General features: G+C 34.9%; 1 protein-coding gene across 2 annotated transcripts in view; it reads right to left on the bottom strand.

Moving 5' to 3' along the window:
* The window catches only part of Lars1 (leucyl-tRNA synthetase 1), a 63,631-nt gene that overhangs the window by 5,934 nt on the left and 35,876 nt on the right, over nt 1-21,821 (bottom strand). For both annotated transcript variants that reach the window (XM_074076730.1, XM_074076731.1), the window contains 9 exons: nt 13,398-13,581; nt 11,859-11,949; nt 10,297-10,437; nt 9,132-9,272; nt 8,657-8,767; nt 6,420-6,530; nt 4,678-4,782; nt 3,254-3,349; nt 1,747-1,879 (listed from right to left, as the gene is read on the bottom strand). In XM_074076730.1, the coding sequence (XP_073932831.1) occupies nt 1,747-1,879; nt 3,254-3,349; nt 4,678-4,782; nt 6,420-6,530; nt 8,657-8,767; nt 9,132-9,272; nt 10,297-10,437; nt 11,859-11,949; nt 13,398-13,581 (1,113 nt within the window). The remainder of the gene's footprint in view (nt 1-1,746; nt 1,880-3,253; nt 3,350-4,677; nt 4,783-6,419; nt 6,531-8,656; nt 8,768-9,131; nt 9,273-10,296; nt 10,438-11,858; nt 11,950-13,397; nt 13,582-21,821) is intronic.

Below are 21,821 nucleotides of genomic sequence, written 5' to 3'. Positions count from 1 at the left end.
CTCAAACTTAAAATCCTCCTGCCTCACCCTCCCAAATGCTAGAATTACAGGTATTTACCACCACACCTGACCCAATCTACTTTTGATTGTTAACAAAAGAAAAGAGAAAACCAAGCACCAGTGGCTCGCACCTGTAATCCTAACTCCCTCAAAGGCTGAGATTGGGAGGATTACAGATCCAGGACAGGCTGGGAAAAAGTCTGCAAGACCCCATCTCAACCAATATCTGGGCATAATGGTGTATACCCATCATCCCAGCTACACAGAAGGCTGAGACTGGGAGGATCGCAGTTCCAGGACATCCCAGTCACAGAAGTTTGTGAACCCCAAAATAAAAGCTGGGCACAGTGGCATGCGTTTGTCATTCTAGCAACAGTGGGAAGTTATAAAACAGGAGGATCATGGTCCAGGATGACCTGGGCAAAAAGCAAGACCTTATCTCCAAAATAAGCAGAGGAAAAAAACCAGCAGCTTAATGGGCTGGAGGTGTGGCTCAAGCCGTAGAGTTCTGCCTACCAAGGGCAATGCCCTGGGTTCAAACTCCAGTACAGTCAAACAAAAGACAGAGAGAAAGGGAGAGAAAGGCTGTGGTGGTAAAGCACTTGGCTAACATTGCAAAGCCCTGGATTTTGATCCTCCACACGGCAAAGAAATGAATAAATAATAAGTAAAATAAAAAGAGAAGAGGAAGATCATGCAAGATAGAGAATCTCAACATGAATTTTGTCTTCATAATTCAGAAGAAAAATAATATAGACACACTAACTACCGTCACTGCTCATCCTAGGAACTGAGTGATTAAAGAAAAAGAAGTCATAAATTATTACACTGAATCTAATCACAGAAGATGGAGACTTAATCCTGATTAGGAACTAAGAGTATTTTACCCAGAAGCACATAGTTTAGAAGAAAGAATATGAGCTTTGGAGTCAAATAGACCTCACTTTGAATTCTAGCTACAAGATTTATCAGCTGTTGCTGGTGCACCAGTGGCTCACACCTGTAAACCAAACTACTCAGGAGGCAGACATCAGGAAGATCACGGTTCAAGGCCAGCCCAGGCAAAGAGTTCATGAGACCTTATCTCAACAATATCCAACACTAGCAGAGTAGCTCAAGTGGTAGAGTGACTGTCTACCAAGCATGATGCCCTGAGTTCAAACCCCAGTACCACCAAAAAATAAATAAAAATAAAAAGATTTTCTAACTGAACAAACTCTGCAAGTTACTTAGCCTTCTGAGCCTCATTTCATTATCTGTACAAGGAAAACAGTAATACATTTTAGTTGTAAGATCACCCTTTTATAGAAGATTGTTACATTACAAGCATTAAATAGCTAATATACGGCAGACACTCAAAACCTTTGTTCTCCTTCCCCGGGAACAGACCCAGCTGGACGAGTTAGTTTAGAGTATTTAGGGTATGGATTCCCTAACTCTCAATTATCTCTGACGGACAGAAATCACTTGTTACAATTTTAGAGTTAGAGAGCCTTGAAAAATATCTAATCCAGTGTCTTCATCTACTAAAAAAGCACTCAGTTTAGAGCTTAAGTGACATGGACATGGCAAAGCCACCAAGCTACCTAGCTAGTGTCCCAAAAAGAATCTGATTTTGAGTCCAATACTCAAAGCACTACAGAGCGAGCTATCCCTAAACAAGTTAGTTCCTTTCCTTTCTCTCCTCTTAGAACTCACCAAACCCACAAGCTATTGGCAGATGTGAGTTTCAAGGAAACCATTTACCTTTGATTCCTCGGTCCATTTTCATTAAACGCCTGATTATGGAGTCACAGTTATCTCCTTGCCTGATTTCAATCTTGATTGAAAAGTGGCCATTAGATGGCTGGGGATTTACTAGTGAAATTGGCACACCAGGCTAGAAAAATAAAGAATAAATGATTTTAATAGAAATCAAACTTGAATATTCCCAAGGGAGAGGGGAGCTCTGCTACATTTTCAGTACCCAGTGAAAGACATCTAATTTTGGTATTCTAAAATGATGATCAAGATATATTCCAATATGAAAGAAAAGCTGTGCTTATAACAAGATGCCTGGCTAGAAATGACTACATCAATATTGATAATGGACAATGACAATAATTATATTTTTTCTTCCACAGCTACCATCATTTGTTGAATTTCTACTATAGATCAAGCACTGTATGAGGCACTCGTAAACATTAGTTCTTTATCCTAGAAAGTAGTTGTTCTGAACCCCTATTCACAAATGAGGTGAAAAACAGAAAACTTAAGAAATTAGCACAGGTAGTAAGTAGTGGGACAGGATTAAACCCAGGTCTATGCCATACTACCTACTACATTATAGAAACCATATTGGAAAGGACTGTTCATTACTTTAAATGGAAAAAAAGACAACTGAGTCTTGTGAAAGACTCACGTACATAGTAGCTTAATGAAATACTTCAAAGTGGCCTGAAATGGGTTTGTATACTGAACAGTATTTCATATCTCTACCTCCACGGCCCAGATGAGTACACTTTTGAAAGCAACCACACCTTACCGTAATGAAATATCATTACACAATGATAAAATCAGCAAGTCTCCATGGTTGTGATTATCTTATTCTTTCAAAACAGGTCTTTTCTGTTTGCTCAGTTTTCAACTAAATGTGGTAAAAGTAACAACATATTGAGTCCTCTGCTTATCAAGGTAAGTAGGGCATTATATGGACTCACAATGTAGTTCACTGGACTGCCAAATCTGAATGGATTCTTTAAGGCTAAACAGAACCTCTAAAACTTTATCTTCACTAATAATGGCCAAAAAAGTAAAGGAAAAAAAAAAAAAAAAAAAAGCAAGCAAGAAAGCAACTTCAGCATAATTTAGGATGAAAAGTCAATCCAGTTTATACTAAAACCCAGAAAGCTTTGAGTAACAATCCAGACGAGACTCATATGAAGTTTTAAAGTTTGTTTTCAGTATTTGAAAAATGTCTTACATTTCAATTCACTGTGTTTTTTAAAATAAAAATGAGGTTCTGAAAAACAGATGTTTAAAAACTACAAATAACAACTAATTCCATCTATAAAAGAAAAAACTAAGGAAAAGTGAGTACTACACTACGCAGGGAAGGAAACCTCATTTCTAATCATGGCCTCTAACAAACCATTCACTTAATTTCTCTGGCTCTTCTTTCCTTCCATATTGAGATGATGGGTTTAGATGTAATATCGTGAAATTCTCTTCTACCTCTAAAATGCAATGATTCAGTAAAATTCCTTCAACTTACTTCTGTTCTAAAAACATTAAGTGGTTTCCCAGGACAACAGTCTTCCCTGACTTTATCTTCTGCTTCAGAGGCAAACTTGACTTCTATGTGTTCTAGCTAAACAGAAGGGAAAAAATGGAAGTCATTAGTTTCACTTAATATGACTGAAATTAATTACCACCTCATTTCATCAACAGCAAACTAGGTCCTCCACTTAACATGAAATGGTCTATGCAACTGTATTATTTTCCATATAAACACTGAATGAAATCCATAATCATTTATTTAATACTCATCTTAGAAGTTTCACAGTATTGTTATTTATATAATCATGTTTATCATTCTCACTAGTGAAATCTGCGTATCTAAGGATATCAGCATAAAAGGCTTCTACTTAGACAACAAGAGTTCAGAAAAGTATCATCTGAAAACAAAAGGTTTCCACTTAAATAAATGGAAAAGCTCAGAAATGTAGCATATTGCATTATCCTTGAATGAAGAATGACCCTAAACATAGGATATATCCCTGCTAAGAAGAGTTTTTTAACCTACATGGATATTTATTAGCATTTAGACATATACATAAAAATTAGGCTGGAGTAGCTCAGGTGGTACAGCACCTATCTAGCAAGCATGAATCCCTGAGTTCAAATCCCAGTGCTGCCAAAAAAAATGGACATATACATAAAAATAGGTGTCTACTAATATTTAATTTTATTATTAACTAAATTAAAATAAAATACAGAGTCTGAGGGTATAACTCAGTGGTAGAGCACATGCTTAGCAAACATGAGGCCCTGGGCTTAATTCTCAGCATAAAAAACATAATAAAATGCTCACTTAGCAATAACTTTCTTCCCCATTTCATGAAATATGAAATAATTTTATGCAAACTCTAAACCTACATTTTAAATTTTATTTATTGTCTTCATTATCACTAGAACCATTGTTTGAGTCTTCTAACAGTTTTCCAGAGGAAATTATTTTTCCTTCATTTACAGAAATGAAGTTTTGACTGATAAATGAAGTTGTGACTGATATTTCATGAACTATAGATTATAATTAACCCAGTTCTGTGAATTTGAGGTTTGAAGGCGGAGGAATTCATAGTGCTCCAGGATATGAGAGATTTTGGAAGCATCTAAATATAAGATCTCCCATTGTTTTAAAGATAATTTCGGGAGAATACCTAGACATATATAATTAATTTTTTATGTATAGGATACTGATAAATGAAAGATGACAGATCTTTTTTTTTAATCTTTCTGCAATTTTTATAATACCCACACTTTCTCTTTTCCCTCAAAAACATTTTTGACTTTTATATTATTTGGCAAAAGTACACAGAAGATGAAGTTTATAAAAAGGTTTATAATTAAAAAAAAAAAAAAAAGAACCGTATTGTGGTTTGATATGGTTGACTCATAATTACAATTTCCTCTTACCTCAAGGGAATTAGTCAGGTAGACTATATTTTCCATAAGTACTGCCTGCTCATCAAACTCCAATTGCAAATCCAGAACACGAGGCCCCATCTTCTCCACATTTTCCTAATAGCCAAAATCATTTTGAAATACAAAATCACATTAAGATATGTTGAAGAGAATATATTTCCTCCAAAGCAATCATTCTTCTCTCAATGGATAACATCTTTACATTTCAACAATTAAAGGGAAGGCTTTGGACTCATGGGTTTCCCTTATCTATGTTTGCTTGTTAATGAAATCACTAGCTCAGAATAATTATAAGACTTAAGGCAGCACTGATGACTGGAAGGCACAAGATTTTCAGATTTAGAAAAATAAATATGGTTTTATCATTGTTTATTTAGATCAGTTTCATATGCAAACCCAAATGTATGAAAATATCCTTTTAAGGTAATCAAAAACACTTTTTAAAAATTTTCAGAGATACCAAATAAAAATTTCCCAAAGATACCCCAGCAAAGTCTAATGGAAAAAAAAAAAAAAGTCATAATATATGGATATTCAGATAATCTTGTGGCATATGAAAAACAATTTCTAATTCTTAATTTTCTTGAACATTAAATATTTGCTATTCAAAATGCAACTTTAGAGATTCTAATTCCTAAGTACAGATATAGCTATCTGGAACATGTTACAATTAGGTGAAAATGATCCAACATTACTCCTACTATCTACTACTTTAGTTTTCCATCTGCTATGGATTAACACCCTTACACAGAGACTACGCTAGTTATTACAGGAGTGCACTCCTGAAAGAAGACTGCATTCAGCCCATTTCTCCTTCTTGGTATTGCAGGTGCTTCCTCGCTTACCTTTCTGCCATGTTTGACACAGCCTAAAAGCCCTCACCAGATTCAGGTGCCATGCTCTTGACTTCCATGCCTCTAGAATCATAAGCCAAATAAACTTCCATTCTTTATATAATTATGCAGTCTTGGGCTGGGGATGCAGCTCAAGCTACGCATGCCCAACATGCGTAAGGCCCTGGGTTTAACTGCCAGCACCATAGAAAGGGGTAAAAAATTATACAGTCTGTGGTACTCTACAGCAGCCAAAAACAGACTAAGACACTATCTAAGTTCTGACTCTTCCCATAAAAATGTATTAAAAAGCTATTTTCTTATTTTTAGAATTATTAATCATTTTAAAGGTTTGCAAAACCACTAATTTTCCTGGCAAATCATTAATATTATTTTTAAAGTTTATTGCCACTCAGTCTGACACTGGCTCCTCAGATTTAAATGACCACCTAAAGAAGCCAACTCTTCCACAACAAAGAACTATCCAGCCCAAAATATCAATAGAGCCATTGTTGAAAACCCTTGGTCTAATCACTATAAGCAAAGTTTATCCTATTAAACAAAATTTACACAAATGTATACTCTTACAACATCCTAATGGAAGCCAAAAGAGTATGTTTCCAACCCAAACTGAAAAGAGAAGGTAGAACATGAAGGGAGTAATATAGTACTGCAATTCCAAACCAATTTTTCTTCCATGATACATATTTTCACATATTCAGCAATTCCACAGGTAAACTCAAAATCTGATAGTTCATTCCTCACAACCACTGATTGAAAAGTGCTACTTTAGCAAATTTCTGGGGAAGACTGTGCCCAAGACTTTTCTTTTTCCCTCCACTGTCCTATCTAACCATTACTCATGTGGTTACAGCTGTACAAGGCCCTTAGCTTGCTTACCTTAATCATAGCAACAAATGGCATAACTTTCTTCATGTATTTCTTCAATTCTGGCAAATTACCAAGTTCACTAGCAATGACTTTGTTATCAGGCAATTTTCCACTGTTGGCCTATAAATGGGGAGGAGGGGAAAAAATACAGAGAAAAATATTTTTAAAATATTACAGGATTGTAGGTGTGCCTGTAAGGAAGTGTGACAACCACAGAATGGTGGCCTCTACCAGTCTGTTAGAGAGCAGCGAAAAAGTGGGCAGCCTCTAGCATCACAGGGAAATGAAAACTGAATGAACAATGCAGAAGGGAGACTTCCATTTCCTCTAAATTCACAAGATACATGATTTTTTAGTGTAAGGAGAAAACTCAATGCATTGCATGGAATACTCAGTCTTTCTTACCTCGCATTAGATCTTACCTGGTAAAAAAACTGTTATAGTCATATAAAGACCTTGTCTTCAAAGTTCTAAAAGCATTTCCTTAGTCATATTAAAATAGAAAACAAAACAACTTTTATATAGGACTTGTTTTTGAATGCTCTTATTTATAGTCACTTCAAATGTGAAAAAAAATTTTCTGGTTACTGACATGTTAAAAATAGTATTGTGCTTCTATCTACTTAAAAGTAAACACCTCAAACCCCAGTATCACAAAAAGACAATAGTGAACACCTGTTATTTATCACTAGCAGGCATATAATAGGCATATAATCCCAAATGTGCTGACTCAATGTAAATTCATTTCTGCAAATATTAATAGCTGTAAAATGAGAATAAAGTAAGTGGCCTTTTCAGACTTTTGGGTGACTTAATTGTGAATGAATCTAAATGAAAAATAATATATAGTGAGATTTCAAATAATCTATTTACATTAAGTTTTAACCTTTACTGAAGTTTATGGGAAAAATATTTCCTCTACTTATTCAATGTTTTCCTCTGAAACACATATGAAAGAAAAAGAAAGGGTGGTAAATACTCCTTTTCCTTATATCATCAAAAAAGTGCCCTATTCAACATAAGAACACTCTTCTCAATTATAGACTAACATTCTTTTAGTCATTTTGGATGAAAACAAACAAAAATTTAAAGAAGAAGCTGATAATGCCAAAACATGTTGTTTTGGGAGTGGTTCGAGTGGAGCACCTGCCTTGAGGCCCTTAATTCAAACCCCAGTACTGCAATTGTCATTTTGAAACAATATAATATCTAGTCAAAGAATATAAAGTAAAAGTCTAACTTCTAAAAGAAATGAGGTGGTATACTTTTTAAAACACTTGCTCTTCTCATCAAATGTTATAAATGTAGAAGCACCTTTTATGAGTATTTCTTAATAGTTAATTAAGTTAGTAGTTAATAAAAAAAATATTGCACCAAAATTCCAATAAAGATCTGAATAGTCAAAGCTATGGATTTTTCTTTTGTGAGGAAAAAAAAATGTTCCCACTTTACATTCTGACTGCAATTTTTACTTTGTCTTGCTCTTTTTTTAGACTTTATGGTTTGTATCTACCAATAACTGTTCAAATAATCTAAGCAAAGTAAAAATTATATAACATACTCTCTTTCCACACTTTGAATGTAAAAGAAAAATGGATTTTTTTTCTTTAAGAAAAACTTAGAGCTAAGTTTAAATATTGAGTTTCATTTAAACAGAACTGTCATATTTTATTGCTATTTATCAGAGCCAAAAACATCTTTGAGCACTACCTTTCTATAGGTAATTATAAAATTAAGCAGCATGTTCTTTTAAAAGTACAGCTGAGTATGGTGCCATATAGCTGTAATCCAAGCACTCAGGAGGCTATGGTAGGAGTTTCACAACTTCAAGGCCAACCAAGACTACACAGCAAGACCATCAAGCAAACAAACAAAAAGTACTGAAGAATAAAGCTTCAATTTACTTCAATTATACTAAGGTTAAGGCTTCATCGTTCCACTGTTCAAGTCACAACAAATTCAACAGACAAACTCAGCCCTTTTGTTTCACAATTGTAATTATATAAATGAAAAAACAAACCCACACCTGTTAATTGCATACATTCAGAAATGATGAAAAAGGAGCAGCTTTTCCCTCAGCACACATTTATGCACTACCAAGGATAACAAAGGATGCTCCCTGCCTATAGGGAATTAAACAAAGCTGCCTGTCTCCTTTTCCGCAAGCATTGCTAACATCTTACAAACAAAAACATCATAAGCAGGACACCAAACTACTGAGGGAAAAAGTCTACTGGGAGCATCACCTCAAAGTGGCTTCGCAGAATGGACAGGGCAGTATGCTGCCAAGGTGGATAGTTCTTCGCCACATAGATGGTACAATGCGAGGGCCTCTGAGGTGGCTGCTTGTCAGTCTTCTGCACAGGAGGAAAAAGGTAAACCGCTGGTTTTTACAGAAACAAAATGAAAACATTCCCCTAACATATACTACCACTGTCTTTAACATTTTTGCACTATACATTTTAATCGGTCTTAATTTTCACTGATTACTGTTAAATGTCATATGACTGATAACTTTTAAGGAATGATCTTTAAAGTTTTTTTCTTTTTTTACTGTAAAAAGGTAGGCAGGTAATAGAGGAAAGAGTAACAGAGGGGGTGAATTTCATCAAAGTCTATTATATTTATGAATGGAAATATCAAAATGAAACTCCTCTGCACAATTAATATACACTAATAAAAAATATGGGAAAAAACAGTTTTTTAAAAGGGTGACTTCACCTTCCCTTTAGGTGGCATTGTATAGTTCTTGAGACGTAGTCTAAGGTCATGTGCTACTTCCATGAGATACTGTGAAGAACGTATCAAGGATTCATCCACAGGACCTGCCACAGGCCATGAGGCCTTCATAATTGAGTCAGGCTTTTAAAAAAACAAAAACAAAGATTCCATGAGATTAGACAACACAATTACTTTACAGTTCTTGCATATAGTTTCATACCAAAGTTACCATCTGTAACTGTGTTCAAACCTGACTACACATAACACACTTCTACAGCCCCTGATCTAATGTTCCCTAGAATTCAAGCTGTGAAGTCTGACTCTACATTCTTAATTACCATCCATTTATACAAGTGTATTAATATCCACACACATATGCTCACTTTCAAAGAAAATTATGTAATGATAATTTGCCTAAATTTAATCATTATTACATAAATTATGCACACTCTCAGTTTTTATCCTATTAGTTAATCCAGTATTGAAAGTATGGCTATTCAGTATAGCTTATGAGCTCATTTTGCATCATTCATGCACTGAAAAATACAAAAAAGCCTGGCTAATGTGGGTGGGGGGGAAGGGAGGGAACGGGGTGGGTGGTAAGGGAGGGGGTGGGGGCAGGGGGGAGAAATGACCCAAGCGTTGTATGCACATATGAATAATAATAAATAAATAAATAAAATGTAAAATCTTAAAAGAGTTTTGCACAATGCAAAAAAAAAAGAATATGCAAATATATGATTCTATCTTTGTTTAGAAGCAGCTCATAACAGTTGTTTGTATCTTTCTCAATATTTTCAACTTGTTAACAGGTGAAAGAACAGTATTAGTATACATGCATTCAAATTATATATGAATTTACTCAAACGTATTACAACACTTTCTAACAGATGAGAATTAGGTAGGAGATACACAACATGCACGAGATCACATTTTTAAAACACATACATTATGTGTACACAAATAAAGACACATATATTATTTATCTGTCTTATTTAGCTATTTTAAGCTGGTATAATTATGAAGATAAATCCAGTATTATTCCTAAAATACTCATTTTCTGTTTTTTTTCTCTTAAGTAACAACAGTATCACAACACTTACTTAATAAGGTCAAATTCAAAATGACTGGCAACATTTTAAACCCATTCCCTTCCAATCCATACCTTTCCCAGGAGCATCCAGATGTGCTCACACAAATGTGGACAGAATGGAGCCAAGAGAAGAGTCTGAACTTCAATAAACCGGAACACAAGTTCTCTATGCATCCCTTCTATGGCCAATTCACGGTATTTATCTTTTGCAGCCTATAAAATTTCAAATTATTTACCATTTCCCTCATCTTACTTTTTTAAAATAAAGGAAAAAAATCAGCAACTTGGCTTTAATGCATTTTTAAGTTTTAGTCTATTAAAATTTCCATAATAAATTATTATAAAGGTTTACTCTATTTTTAGGAATTTCCAAGTAAATGTAAACCAATCTTTTACCCAAAGGATAATGCAGTTTTACATTAATGATTATTTAAAAAAATGTTTTAAAAGGCATTTTATAACAGATATAAAAACTGAGCAATTTTAACTATTTTCTAAGAGTAAATGTTTTGAGCAGTATACAAGAAAGATACTGAATATCAAAAAAGGCTATAAATACAACACACTGCTATGCTCAGCACTTATCCTTATTTAACTACATGTCTGAAAACCAAGTTACATAAATCCCAATGTGATATTTTACAAAACTGACTTAAGGTGATTTTATTTTTTTTTTCTAATTTTAAGCATTTGAAATGCCAAACTTGGAAAAATACTGACACCTTGTGGGAGACTTCAGAAAACATGTGCTCTTCATTAATGACAATTAAATTTTGCTTTCATTTTTTTTTTTATCACTTAAAAATGTTTTTGTCTTGGGCTGGGGGTATGGCTCAAGTTGTAGAGTGTTGCCTAGCAAGTGCCAGTCCCTGAGTTCAAATCCCAGTACCAAGCTGGGTGCTGGTGGCTCAAGCCTGTAATCTTAGCTACGTGGAAGACTGAGAATAGGAGGATCATGGTTCCAGGCCAACCCAGGCAAAAAAGTTCACGAGACCCCATCTTAACCAATAGCTGAGCACAAGAAGCTGTGGGTGTGATCCCAACCTATGTAGGAGGCTGAGGTCAAAGGACTGAGGCTTCAGGACAGCCCAGGCAAAAAAAGTTTGCAAGACCACGTCTCAACAGAAAAAAGCTAGTCATGGTAGCACATACCTGTCACTCCAGTGACTGTAAGAAACATAAAATAGGAGAACTGCAGTACAGACTGGACAGGGCAAAAAACAAGACTCTATCTCAAAAATAACCAGAGCAAAAAAAGCTGGACTTAGGTAGTAAGAGCACCTGCCTAACAAGCATGAAGCCCTGTGTTCAAACCCCTTTACCACACATAAAAACAAACAAAAAAAAAATACTGTCAAAAAATGTTTGTGGAAAGTATGGCTGATTTTTAGATTTAATGTTCTTATTCATGCTCATGTGCATCAAACAAGAAAAAATATTTTTATATTAAATGGACACAGTAGAAAAAAATATCAAGGAAACTACTTAAAATCATAACTTACTAAAGATTTAAAAACTTATGAAAGACTTTTAGTCTATCCTCAAGATGTGCAATTCTATTATAGCAAAAAGAAAAAAGGGGGAAAAATATATCACTTTCACACTGACATTTAAATACCAAAAGAATAGCATACCTGAAACTCAAAAAATCCTGTTTTCAAAGCTTCTTTAAACATCATCTTTTCATAATTTTGATCTGTTTTTATAATTCCTGCATTCATTTCACTATTGAATAGGGGAAAAAAGTTAGTGAGTTGAAAAGCAATTGTATATACACATATGCACATATATAGTTACTACATACAATAGTAAGCATTTATTGTCTTTAGTATCATCATTTTTTACTGTTAGAGCTCATGCTTATGATAACACAGTTAATAATGCTTGTTTAAAAGTTCTTTGATGCGAACTTCATTATGAAGCCCCAAACACATACGAAAATAGTTTAATAAGGTTTACAGCCAGGCTTTAATTACTGCTTTTCAAATAAGTGATATTGGGTATTAGAAAAAAATGTCTCCATATAAACAGTCAGCAAGTACATATGTGACAAGTGCTCAGCAATACTAATCAATCATCAGAGAACTGTAAACCTAATCCACAATGAGACACTACCTCATCCCCATACAAAAGGCTGGTATCAAAAAGACTAAAGATAACAAGCGCCAGCAAGAATATGGACAAAAAGAAACTCTTGAACACTGGTGGGAATATAAATTAGCATAGCCATTGTAGAAAACTATGGAATTTCCTCAAAAAAATTTTAAAAAAAGCTACTATATGATCTAGCAATTTCACTAGTAAGTATATAGCCAAGCGAAATGAAATCAGTGTGTTAGAGACGTCTGAATCACATGTTCATTGCAGCACCATTCACAATAGCTAACAAATGCAAACAACCTAAGATGTTCACCAACTGATGACTGCATAAAGAAAATGTGGTACTCATAAACACCAGAATACTACTCAGCCACAAAAAAAAAGAATGTAATCCAGTTATCTGTAATCCCAGCAGTTGGGTGGCAGAGACAGGCTCATACATGCTTTCTCCTCTCCTTGCAAAACTACTGTTTATTTTTCAAGAAACCCAGAATTCACACATCTTCTCTGAATTCTGTTTATCTCTTCAGTGCGTTTACAATTAGTAGAGTGTTTGTCTCTCCTGCTAGTCAATAAGGAAGAATCAGGTCACATTCATGACATGTGTAACACCAGTGCCTAGGATAGTTTCTGATGCAGAGATTAATAAATGTCTTGAATTAAAATTTTTTAAAAAGACAATTCTCCTTTTCATTTAATCTACTTTTTCTTCAGTCATTTTTCCACATCCTAATGCAAATCAACAGGGAAAATGGTTATAAGAACAGGTTTTGGAAGCAGAAACAAGTTCGCATCCCAAGTTTTCAATTATTAGCTTCAAGGTATTTTCATGAAACAATTTTTCTTAAACCTCAATATCTTTATCTTGTGAGGTTGCTGTAAGACTAAAGCCAGATAATGGGTGCAAAATATATAACACAGTGCCTGGCACAAGTAAGCCTTCAATGAATAGTAGCTATTATTGTCATCTAATTTATTTTAGAAAAAAAAAAAAAGAAGAAAAAGAAAACTTTAAAAATGCACCAGGACTAAGCAACTATAAAAGTACAACATGGTTGGACCTCAGAGATTACCTGGCAAAAACTCTATCATTGAAAGTGCTGGCAGGACCACTTCTTAGACTGTCCCAGTTGGCAACCATTTCCTTCACCCATTCCACCCAGGTGTATAGACGGAGAATACCTGCGTCTGCCATTGCTTCCACGAAGTTGGCATCTTCAATAGTGTCACCAGCATCAGCCAGAGCCAAACGCATTCCTGAAAGGAAAAAAAAAAAAAAATCAATGAATTAAAAATACAGTTACTGAATATCAACTCTATCCAGCTGGGTACACATAGAAATTAAGAAATAACAGATTTTTTTTGAGGGGGGTGGGTAGGAGGGGGCAGTACTGGGGTTTGAACTCAGGCACTCTACCACTTGAATCATGCCCCCAGCCCATAATAAATGTTTTAAAGAACTGTCCTGGATCAGCAGCAAAAATCAAAATCATTAAAAGGATCCCCAACTATGTGGTTGAAATATCTGAACCATCTGTATCAATTTGCATACACTTAGCATCAATATGTGTTTCTTCTCAAGCATGCTGAGTTAATGAGATAAAGTGATCTCTAATGAGGCAAAGGAAATAAATGATAAACTAGGGATAGATATACATTTCTTGTGGTTTCCCTATCAACATCGCAACCTCATTAAGAAGTAGCAAAATATTATGATATTTTACTGCTTGAGAACACACACTGGTGTCCTCTGTATACAAATGCATATTTAACTTCAGTCCTAAAATTAGGTCTTCCAAGTTTTCCATTAATAAAACTTTACTTTTTTGACTCTCATCTCTTAAAACTACCAATATGTGCCACTTGAAAATATTGTAAAAAGCTGGGCAGACTAGCTCATGCCTATATCCCAGCTACTTGGTAGTCAGATATAGGACGACTATGGTTCAAAGCCAACCTGAGGAAAAAAGTGAGATCTATCACAAAGAACAAACTGGGCAAGGTGTTATATTTCTATAATCCTAGCTACACAAAAGGTGTAGTAGGTAGGAGGACTGAGGTCCAGGGCTGGCCTGAGCAAAAAAGCATGAGATCCTATCTGAAAGCTAACAGATGGGGATGTAGCACAAGTGGTATAGTGCTTGCCTAGCAAGCACAAGGCCCTGAGTTCAAACCCCAATACCGCCTCTCCCCGCACCCAAAAAAAGAAAATACTGGAGAAAACTAAAGATCCATCAATCAATAAGCTTCATTACATAAACTACAGGAAATTACTACAATGGAATGCTACAGTACTGAAGAAAAAAAAAATCTGTGTACTAATACTGAATAATCTTAAATATGAACTGATAAGTTTTTAAAAAGGCAAAGTATGAAACAGTATACATAGCATGCTACCCTTTGTGTCTTACAGGAGGAACACATTTAGGTTATGTACACATTAAATATCTTTTAGAATACACAAGAAGCTGAAAATACTTCTTAGCTTGTTATTTTGAAATAACTTTACAAATACAGTACAGAATAAATGTATACCATTCACCTTGCTTCCCAAATGTTAACAACTTACATAACCATCACTTTTAACATTAGTATAATACTACTGACCAAATCATAGGTCTTATTCAAATTTTCCAGCATTCCTTTAATATCCTTTTTCTGTTCCAAGATCCAAACCAAAGTATCATCCTGCATTTAATTGCTGTGTCTCCTTGGTCTCATCATCTTGAGACAGGTTCTCAGTCTGTGCTTGTCTTTCAGGACCTGTGGCACTTCTCATGAATACAGCTATTTAACAGAACTGCTCCCAGTTTTACTTTTGTGTGATGTTCCTCATGACCAGACTAAGTTTATGACGCTTTGGCAAGAATGCCACAAGACACATGCTGTGTCCTGAGCGTGTCATATCAGGATACATGGCATCGAGGTGGTATCAACCAAGTTACTTCACTACAAAACTATCAACTTTCTCTTTGTTTGTGATTAATAAATATCTTGGGAAAGATACTCTAAGAGTATGCAAATACCCTATTTCTTCTGAATCTTTAGCCCACTGATTTTAACAACCATTGCTGGATCTTGCATGCAACAGTCAATACTCTGGTGTTTGCCTAACGATGATTTTATATTTCACTCAATATTCCTACTTTTATTAACTGAATTTCAAAGGAAAAGATGCCACTATCCTCCATTGATTTATTCAATAATTAATATATACCAATAATGACCCATAGGTATTTACTCTATTCACTGGATTATAATCCAATACTATCATTTTTTACTTTGTTGCCTAAATTGCTCTAGCTCGGGCCATTAGGAGCTCCTTCAAATTGGCTCTTGTGTTTGTTCAATATATCCCCCATCTGGAGCTGGGGTTATAATTCAGTGGTAGAGTGCTTACTCAGCAAGGTTTCACCCATACACTGCAAAAAAACAAAACAAAAGAAAACAAAGAAATAAGCTATTAAGACCCTCTCTCAAAACACCAAACAAAAAAGCAAAAATGCAAAACTAAGAAAGAAATTTTTTCAAAGAACAAAAATGGCCTCCTCCTTTTCTAAGCACTTCCCTATTTTCTGGCACCAATAAGATGTTCCACTTTCTCCTTTCATTTTCCGTACCCCAAGACTCAAATCAATCACTTTTTCTAGGAGCCCTCTCTGCTTTTATAGAATAGTATTTAGAAAACAAAATCTAACAATGAAACACTTGGTATTTCATTGCTACTGGGGAGGCACTGCTGCTCGGCCCTCTCAGCAGACAGAACCGTAGAGGAACTGTATGTACACTAACCCTCCCACATACATATTTGTATTTATTTTTATATCTATATACATGTTCAGAAAGGAAAAATCATGAGCTCAGCCAGATGTGGTGGCTCACACCTGTAATCTTAGCCCTCAGAAGGCAAAATCAGGAGGATCACAAATTCTAGACAAGCCTGGGCTACACAAGCGTAAATAAATATTTTTAAAATAATGACTTCATAATAATTTCAATTCAATACCAGTTTATTCCAGCCTTCCTCCTTACTTTGTAGTTTCTTTTTCTAACAGTAAGCGAAGACAAAGATTATTATCTACAATATATTTATTTACTTTTTTAATCCTAATATATACATAAAATAATTTCATAACTGCTTATACCTCTTGTCAGAAACATCTGTTACTATCTACAGTATTTTTGTACAGTTCTTTTTGTTTTCAGCTTTGATATCTAATCAAAATACTGTTTTCAAAGTTAGTTTTTCCCTATTCCCTTCAATACGGTCAAGCTTTCATTTGCAGTATTTCCATTTATTACTGTTTATATTCCACTTAGAGTCTTCCACACCTCCTGGTTGTTTTTATGTATATATTTAATGTTTTGGTACAAGAAACATTATTATGGCTCTAGGAGTCAAAGCTTTTATAAAAGCTATATACAGGGAAGTGTTGCTCCCTCCTATCGTCACTAGCCAATTCCCATTCTTCCCAAGCGTTTCCCACCCAACCCACAGGTAACTAATCTCCCCCATTTCTAGCTTCTCATTCTAGTACTTTTTAAAAAATTAGTAGACAAATAAATTCTTGTATCTCCTACTTTGTTACATGAGGGTGCGCACATTAGATAGTCTTTTGCAGGTGTGCTCTTGCTATTGTCTTAAAGTATATCTTGGAGATTGCTGTAAATGAGTTTATAGAGATCTTTTTCATTGTTTCTTATAACTGCGTAGTACCCCATAATGTGGTATACAACATAGTTTACTCACTCTCTCTCCTACACAAAGGCATTTATTTAGGATGATTCCAGTATTTTGCAGCAACTAATATATTTCTACTTCTGTAGGAGTAAATCCCTAGAAGTAGAACTGTTGGGCCACATAAGTTTTATTAGGAATTGCCATGTCTGCCTCCAGGATAGTTGCACCAATTAACATTTCCAATTAGCAGTGTAGGAGAGAATATGTGAAGAAATAAATGACTTTGTTAACTGAGAAAAATTGGTAGCTAGAGCAAAGGACAGGGAGTATTTTTAATATGAATGCTTTTCTTGTCTTCTAAATTCTGAACTGTATTAATGTATTACTTATGTAAAAATCAAATAATAACTATAAATAATGTATTCTAAGAAAGAAATAGTTTAGTTCCAATAAAGGAAAATAATAATTCAAAACTGGGCTAACCATGATCACTAAAAAGAAGTATCATAATGGCCAATAACTAGCTAAATAAGAAATGAATGTTTGTCAGGATAGACAGTGTGTTTCTTCTCTTTACAAATTACTTAAAAAATGTAATAATACTGAAATCAGGCAAAAAAATTTTTCCTGGGATTCCAAGATGGCGGCTAGAGGGAGGAAGCAGAAAGCGAGCCTCCTATAGTGAAATCTTGGAGAGACACTGAAGACACACTTTGCAGGCATAATCACTGAGAAGAGGCATAACTTTGACTCCTCCATACCTCCAGCCGGCGCAAAGAATCTCCACTTCTTGTCTGTGTATTTGTTTTTCCTTTTTCTTTAACTTCTTGCTTTCCATCTCCACTCACCCTTCCATTCTAAATATTACCATTGTTATTATTACAAGCTAGAAAATACTTAATTGCACACAGTACAGGGACAGTAACAACACCAAAGACAATGATGGGAAGACAGAAAAAACAGGAAACCAGTTTCCCCACAGCAAAAAATTAGGAACCAGAGGGGAATGAAGAAAACAGATACTCAGATCCAGACTCCAACAAAATGAAGATAAACTATGCCAAAGGACCCAATGAAGCCCACAAGAATAATTTAAAAGAAGACATACTACAAGTACTCAATGAGAATTTTATAGAGATGATACTGGATAGGGTCAACCAAAATGTACAGGAGACACTTAAGAAATTCCAAGACAACAAAAATAGAGAATTTGAAAAAGCAAAAGAAGAAATAAAGGAAACCATAGAAGCACTGTATAAACACCAAAGTGAAACAGAGAACATGATGAATAAACAGATAAATGAACTCAGGACAAAAATAGACAACATTAAAGAGTAAAACAGCCAGGATATGGAAAACCTCAGAAAAAAGAAGGAAACAGAACTGCAAAACAAAACAGAAGGCCAATCCAGCAGAACAGAACAAACAGAAGACAGAATCTCAGAACTTGAAGATGAAATGGTAATTAAAGGAAAAACCAAAGAACTATTAATTAAACAACTCAAGACCTGTGAAAAGAAAATGTAAGAACTCACTGACCATCAAAAGACCAAATTTGAGAATCATGGGCATCGAAGAAGGAGAAGAGGTGCAAGCGAAGGGAATGCGTAATATATTCAACAAAATAATAATGGAAAATTTCCCAAATCTAGAGAAAGATATTCCCATACAGATGCAAGAGGCCTCCAGGACACCAAACAGACCAGATCAAAATAGAACTACCCCACGACATATCATCATTAAAACAACAAGTTCAGAAACTAAGGAAAGAATATTGAAGGCTGTAAGAGAGAAAAAACAAGTAACATACAAAGGTAAACCCATCAAAATCACAGCACATTTCTCAACAGAAACATTAAAAGCAAGAAGAGCATGGGGTGAGATCTTCTGGGCACTGAATGAAAATAACTTCAACCTCAGGATACTCTACCCAGCAAAACTATCATTCAAAATAGATGGAGCAATAAAAGTCTTCCATGATAAGCAGAAACTAAAACAATATGTGACCACAAAGCCACCACTACAAAAGATTCTTCAAGGGATTCTACACACAGAAAGTGAAACCCAACTTAACCATGAAAGACAGGCAGCACTAAACCACAGGAAAAGAAAAAGCAAGACAGTAGAGAGTAACCTCAACTTAGGTACACACAATCAAACCTTCAAACAACTAAGACAACTAAATGACAGGAATCACCACATACTTATCAGTACTAACGCTTAATGTTAACAGAGTTAATTCACCCATCAAAAGGCACAGCTTGACGAAATGGATTAAAAAGGAAGATCCAACAATTTGTTGCTTACAGGACATCCATCTCACTGACAGAAATAAGCATAGGCTTAGGATGAAAGGCTGGAAGATTTACCAAGCCAATGGCCCCCAAAAACAGGCAGGAGTAGCAATACTTATCCCTGACAAAGTAGACTTCAAACCTACATTGATCAAATGAGATAAAGAAGGACATTCCATACTAATAAAAGGGGAAATAGACCAAAAGGAAATAATAATCATCAACCTGTATGCACCCAATGTCAACACACCCAATTTCATCAAACATACCCTGAAAGACCTAAAAGCATATATAAACGCCAACACAGTGGTTATGGGAGACTTTAACACCCCATTATCATCAATAGATAGATCATTCAAACAAAAAATCAATAAAGCAATCCAAGATCTAAAATATACAATGGATCAAATGGACCTAGTTGATGTCTACAGAACATTTTATCCAACTTCTACACAATATACATTCTTCTCAGCAGCCCATGGAACCTTCTCCAAAATAGATCATATCCTATGGTACAAAGCAAGTCTTAGCAAATATAAGAAAATAGAAATTATACCGTGCATACTATCTGATCACAATGCAGTAAAAGTAGAACTCAACAACAAAAGAAAAGACAAAAAACATGCAAACAGCTGGAAACTAAATAACTCATTACTTAATGAAGAATGGATCATCGATGAAATAAAAGAGTAAATTAAAGAGTTCCTGGAAGTCAATGAAAATGAAAACACAACCTACCGGAACCTATGGGACACAGCTAAGGCAGTCCTGAGAGGAAAGTTTATAGCCATGAGTGCATATATTAAAAAGACTGAAAGATCCCAAATCAATGACCTAATGATACATCTCAAACTCCTAGAAAAACAAGAACAAGCAAATCCCAAAACAAATAGAAGGAGAGAAATAAAAAAAATAAGAGCTGAAATCAACGAAATAGAAACCAAAAAAACCATACAAAGAATTAATGAAACAAAAAGTTGGTTCTTTGAAAAAATAAACAAGATCGACAGACCCCTGGCAAACCTGACTAAAATGAAGAGAGAAAAAACCCAATTAGTAGAATCAGGAATGCAAAAGGGGAGATAACAACAAACACCATGGAAGTCCAGGAAATCATCAGAGACTACTTTGAGAACCTATATTCAAATAAATTTGAAAATCTTAAAGAAATGGACAGATTTCTAGATACATGTGATCATCCAAAACTGAACCAAGAGGAAATTAATCACCTGAATAGATCTATAACACAAAATGAAATTGAAGCAGCAATCAAGAGTCTCCCCAAAAACAAAAGTCCAGGACCTGATGGACTCTCTGCTGAATTCTATCAGACCTTTAAAGAAGAACTGAAACCAACCGTCCTTAAACTGTTCCACGAAATAGAAAGGGAAGGAAAACTGCCAAACACATTTTATGAAGCCAGTATTACACTTATCCCAAAACCAGGCAAAGACACCTCCAAAAAGGAGAACTATAGGCCAATCTCATTCATGAACATTGACGCAAAAATCCTCAACAAAATAATGGCAAACCGAATTCAACAACACATAAAAAGATTATTCACTATGACCAAGTAGGCTTCATCCCAGGGATGCAGGGGTGGTTCAACATACGAAAATCAATAAATGTAATAAACCACGTTAACAGAAGCAAAGACAAAAACCACTTGATCATCTCAATAGATGCAGAAAAAGCCTTTGATAAGATCCAACACCATTTCATGATAAAAGCTCTAAGAAAATTAGGAATAGAAGGAAAGTTCCTCAACATTATAAAAGCTATATATGACAAACCTACAGCCAGCATTATACTTAACAGAGAAAAGCTGAAACCATTCCCGCTAAAATCAGGAACCAGACAAGGATGCCCACTATCCCCACTCCTATTCAACATAGTACTGGAATTCCTAGCCAGAGCAATTAGGCAAGAAGGAGGAATAAAAGGAATACAAATAGGTAAAGAAACTGTCAAAATATCCCTATTTGCAAACGACATGATCCTATACGTTAAAGACCCAAGAAACTACTCAGAAACTTCTAGACATCATCAATAGCTATAGCAAGGTAGCAGGATATGAAATCAACATAGAAAAATCATTAGCATTTCTATACACTAACAATGAGCAAACTGAAAAAGAATGTATGAAAACAATTCCATTTACAATAGCTTCAAAAAAAATCAAATACCTAGGTGTAAACCTAACAAAAGATGTGAAAGACCTCTACAAGGAAAACTGTACACTTCTGAAGAAAGAGACTGAGGAAGACTATACAAAGTGGAGAGATCTCTCATGCTCATGGATTGGTAGAATCAACATAGTAAAAATGTTGATACTCCCAAAAGTAATCTACATGTTTAATGCAATTCCCATCAAAATTCCAAGGACATTCATTAAAGAGATTGAAAAATCTACTGTGAAATTTATATGGAAACACAAGAGGCCACGAATAGCCAAGGCAATACTCAGTCAAAAGAACAATGCTGGAGGTATCACGATACCTGACTTCAAACTATGTTACAAA

Source organism: Castor canadensis, chromosome 6 (assembly GCF_047511655.1).
Source record: "Castor canadensis chromosome 6, mCasCan1.hap1v2, whole genome shotgun sequence".
Lineage (NCBI taxonomy): Eukaryota > Metazoa > Chordata > Mammalia > Rodentia > Castoridae > Castor > Castor canadensis.
This window is presented reverse-complemented; position numbering and strand designations above follow the sequence as displayed.